Source organism: Centroberyx affinis, unplaced genomic scaffold (genome assembly GCF_046629955.1).
Source record: "Centroberyx affinis isolate AG114_WGS23_722 - 3 ecotype Tasmania unplaced genomic scaffold, CSIRO-AGI_Caff_v1 ptg002706l_1, whole genome shotgun sequence".
Classification (NCBI taxonomy): domain Eukaryota; kingdom Metazoa; phylum Chordata; class Actinopteri; order Beryciformes; family Berycidae; genus Centroberyx; species Centroberyx affinis.
In genome coordinates, this window is record NW_027280881.1 from 141 (window position 1) to 5,000 (window position 4,860).

Below are 4,860 nucleotides of genomic sequence, written 5' to 3' on the forward strand. Positions count from 1 at the left end.
TTAGCAGACGGTTTTGTCCAGAGCGACAGTACATTTTGTCAGCAGTAGTCAAACTGACTGTACATCACAGTCTTCATCAGCTAAGGAATAAGAAGCATTTGTTTTTTTTAAAGAGTAGAAGGGGAAGGAGATGGTTGCATCACAGATCGGTTAGTGCAAGTGGGGTCCAGGTGAACCCTGAAGAGACGGGTTCATGGGCCATTCTTGAATGAATCTTGAGTAAAATTATTATTGAATAGGCATATTGTCAGTCAGTATCTTATGACCATCAGTCACCATGGCTGACAGAAGTGTTCCTCCTCTCCCTCAGGTCCGGCTCTGCCCATGGCCACGGTCGACATCAAGAACCCAGAGATCAACAACATGCGGTTCCACAACTCCCACAGCCACCAGCCGCCGCCGCCGCAGCCGCCACAGCAGCAGCAGCCGCAGCAGCAGCCGTACCACATCAACAACATGCTGAGCCACGGAGGCCTGAACAGGAAGGACAAGAAGACCAAAGGCAAGAAGAAGAAGCTGACCAAGGCCGACATCGGCACGCCCAGCAACTTCCAGTGAGTGACGCTTTGTGAAACAACCTCTGAAAAAAGAATTTAGACCAGCATGGGAATCTCTGGGAGCAAGTACTGCCTTTTTAAATGAAGAATTAGTTTAGAAAAAACATTATTGAACAAAAAAAGACAGTTAAATGTCATATCAGGTCTTTCTTCATATCATATCACAGGTGGACGATATCTGATATCTAATAAAAGGCCAGTATCGGCCTGATATCTCAGTCTGGTTCGGAGTGTGAAGAGAGTCTGGTCCGCTCTGCAGCAGTAAACATGCTGCGCTCTGTCTGACAGACTGAAAGACCCGACTGTGCTCCTGATGTGTGTGTGTGTGTGTGTGTGTGTGTGTGCATGCTTGTAGAGTGAGTGGGTTCACACACGGCTGTGCTCGCATGTGGTCGCCCACGTGTGCATGCAAAAGAGTCTGTGTGTGTGTGTGTGTGTGTGTGTGTGTGTGTGTGTGAATAGACACATGTATGACCTCACCCCGTCTGTCCCGTCTTCTTCAGGCACATCGGACATGTGGGCTGGGATCCAAACACAGGTTTCGATGTGAGTACCCCCTTCACACACACACACACACACACACACACACACACACACACACACACACACACACACACACACACACACAGTCACGGGCGAACCATTGCAGCACAATAGTGACCTGTGTGTCGCTGCATGATGGAGCCTCACAATAGCCTCTTGTTGCTTCCTGCTCATAACTTCCAGCATCAACACAGAGTACAGAGAGAGGAGGCTGCTTGTTACAGTCGATCCAAACACTCACAACTGTCATATTGACTTCTGAAGTGAATGATGCAAATTGCTTTATTATTACTTTGTTTTGTCTGTCTTGTTTGAGTGAGATCCCCTCAAAAGCCTTGAGGGTTTTTTTTTTATCTCACCCGCACACTTTTCTTCATGTGTGTTTTCTGTCTTGTAGAATGATTGGTTCACTGTGCAAATTAAATAAATACAAAAAAGAGAAACAAATCCAAGGGACTCTTAAAAAAAAAAAAAAAAAAAAAAAAAAAAGTTAAAGGTGTAAAGCAGGACTCCCCCTTGCCTCTGTGCTGATAAAGGAGTTGGATGGTCTATCTAAACATGGTGAAAGTATCAAAACTAAATCCACACAATCCATATTAGTGCAGCGAGCCTCTAAACGAGCCGTTTGGACTTCCGTAACTTTGTGGCGTCACAAAGGTTCGCTCATTATCATTTTTGTAAGAAATAATAGACTAACAAAGTGTTTTTTTCAAAGCGGTTGAGCGGTTGTCATTGTTTATTACCGGAGAGTAGAGCTGGGCGATATGGACAAAATCAAATATCACGATATTTTTGACCAAATACATTGCTATCGATATTGATATTGCGACAACATTGTAGGGATGACTATTGGTGCTTTCACAAAATATTTACACAATGAGATTTTTGATAAATAATCATCAGTAATGTGGATGTAATGACTAAATGGGTAAAGGCAAATAATAGAACAGCTAGAACAGTCTGGTAAGTTCAGAAAATGACATCACTTTACTGTAATGCAGCCTTTAAAACCAGGAAAAGACACTTATGCCATATCACCATATTACCATATCCAAAATCTAAGACGATATCTTGCCTCATATCACGATATCGATATAATATCAATATATTGCCCAGCCCTACCGGAGAGTTTTCCCTACCTGTAGCCGCTGAGCCGCGGCGTCTCACGTTTCACTTGAAACGGTTAGCCAATCGGAACAGAGGGTCGTTAATATTAATGAGCCTTAAAGACACGGCGACAGAAACAGCCTGTTCTTGGTAAGGCTCAGAGAGATGCTGGAAAATGAACGTGGAGAAATGGATTGAGAGTGTTTTTGGTTCATGACACCACACACACAGCTTTGAATGGACAGAAAGACACTAAATAAAACTCTGGAGGATATGGAGCTTTTTAAAGAGCTTTCTCTGTAGTGGCTGATGCAGGGTGTTACAGGTTAAAAGTTGCTCCGACACGTTGGCCTTCCTCAGACTGCAGACTGGTCAGATTAGAAGATAGAAAAGACATCACACAGTCTGTTGTACCGAGCCACGCTGTCGCCAACGGAGCTGACAAGTGTTGCCGGTTGCTCGTTGACGGTTCATGTTGTCGTCACGTTGCTGCAGCAACTAATAATGTCAACCTGTCATAGCTTTGTTTTTGTCTTATTATGTCTCCGCGCCGGTGACAGCCACAGCTGGTGGAGTTTTGTTTTCAGGTCGTCCGTCCGTCCGTCTGTCCGTCCCATTCTCATGAACTCGATATCTCAGGAACGCCTTGAGGGAATTTCTTCAAATTTGGCACAAACGTCCACTTGGACTCAAGGATGAACTGATTTGAATTTGGTGGTCAAAGGTCAAGGTCACTGTGACCTCACAAATTACGTTTTTGGCCATAACTCAAGAATTCATACGCTAATTATGACAAAATTGTGTCTAATAGGATAAAATGATGAAGTGATGACATTTTATATCCAAAAGTTCAAAGGTCACCTTCACTGTGACATCATAATGTTTTGCTTACCACTGTAGCTGAGAAAACCATCTTGGGTCATTCTACAAAAACGGTGGAAGTGCTGTCACTTACTTTTGCAGACACCAAAATCCTTTAAGTTGACCTAATAATCACATTAATTATATATGTTCAATAAATAAAGACTGTCCTTGCAATGATAAAACAAAGTTTATTGGCGGAGGCTTACAACCGTGAGGCGGTTACTTCTAGTTTTAATTTTGTTTGGCAAATAATCGTTGTCGTTAATTGAAATAATTCACGTACATCATAGGACAGGCAGTTCATCGTTCTCAAGAGGAAATTTTTTCCAGTCAGCTGCAGTGAAGACATGTACAGATAAGACAATATAAGACAATATTCCACACATACAGAGACCACAGACATACAAACCTAAATTACAAACATACAGACTTTTCCAACATTCCAAACAGTAATAATAAAGTAAATATAACTGGCCTGCCCTGCCTTCCCTCTGCTCTGATTGGTTCGTGCTTCACAGCATCATCAGAGGGGAAAACAGTTGAAGCAGATGAACTTCAGTTTGTAGCTGCTGCATTTTACTCTCTGGAGTTTGGAGCTTCCATTGAGAATTAAAGACTTTGCGTTGCTTTGTACCCTGAAACCTGAAGGCACCGTGAGCTAATCCCTGCATGAGAGAAGAGCGGCTTCGATTTATTTTTCTTCTGGTCTGGTTTGGTTCTGCACACAGTCGGCATAGTTCACATCTCAGCACTCGTTTTCCTCCTTCGTTCATTCTTGTCCGGTATGAAAAACAAACTTCCACAGAGCGAGAGAATCCATCACAGGAAACGTGAAGTTAAACTTTCTCTTTTCTCCTCATTTCATTGAGCTGAGTCGAGTGTTTTCATCTCAAACACTTTAATGTCACATCAACAGCTTTTTATTCAGCAGCTCAGTTCGAGCTAGGTTTGACACTTAAAGTTTAGATTTAGATAAACATCTATCAGGGGAGGCCATGGCTATGAAAGGCCTCACTAAAATCTGCCAAAAGACTAAATTCTTGGCAAGAAAATCAGGGTTTTTGGATAGATCACCACTAAAGACGTTAGCTGGAGCATTAGTTCAATGCCACTTTGACTATACTGCCACCTCCAGCATATCAAAAATAAACTCCAGACTGCCCAAAACAAGAGAATCAGGGTTGTGTTAAAGTTACCTCCCTGTACACATCTGGATTCAGCATATTTTCAACAACTTAATTGGCTTCCAGTTGAAAAAAGAGTCATACAAATCAAATTGGGACTTAGCCATAAAGTTCTTCATAATGAGGTCCCCAAATATCTGTCCAACTACTTTAATCGCTTCAGAGACTTTCACTATACAACAAAAGGCAGCTCAACAGATTTTATTCTTTTCAGATTCAAGAGTTCAATGGGCAAAAATACCTTTTTATACTCGGCTGCAATTGAATGGAATAAACTTCCAGTATCGCTGAAACTCATTGAAGCAGAGAGAAATCTTAAGTTTAAGAAATGGCTAGAAAGTCTCTCAGAATAGGGACCTTGCACAAATTAACTTAGAGTTGTCCGTTATTTCTGTTACGTGATTAAATGGATATTGTATTTGCACCTGTCAATCTTGCTGGGCTTGGCATCTTGCCCCCCCCTCCCTTAGGGGATCACAATGGAAATAAGCCTCTGGGCTTTACTATGTAGTTTAATCCTCAACAGTTTGTAAGTCTATGTGATAACTGTCTTCAGGTGAAGCAGTATTATGTGTATTTTAAGATTGTCGAATAAATCTATCTAT

General features: G+C 42.0%; 1 protein-coding gene across 1 annotated transcript in view; it reads left to right on the forward strand.

The window, feature by feature from the left end:
* Positions 1-288: 288 nt before the first annotated feature.
* LOC139657531 (actin nucleation-promoting factor WASL-like) overlaps positions 289-4,860 on the forward strand; it is a gene marked incomplete at its 5' end in the record, with an annotated part of 16,901 nt that continues 12,329 nt past the window's right edge. The window contains 2 exons of the mRNA XM_071535409.1: positions 289-554; positions 1,061-1,103. Of these exons, the coding sequence (XP_071391510.1) occupies positions 289-554; positions 1,061-1,103 (309 nt within the window). The remainder of the gene's footprint in view (positions 555-1,060; positions 1,104-4,860) is intronic.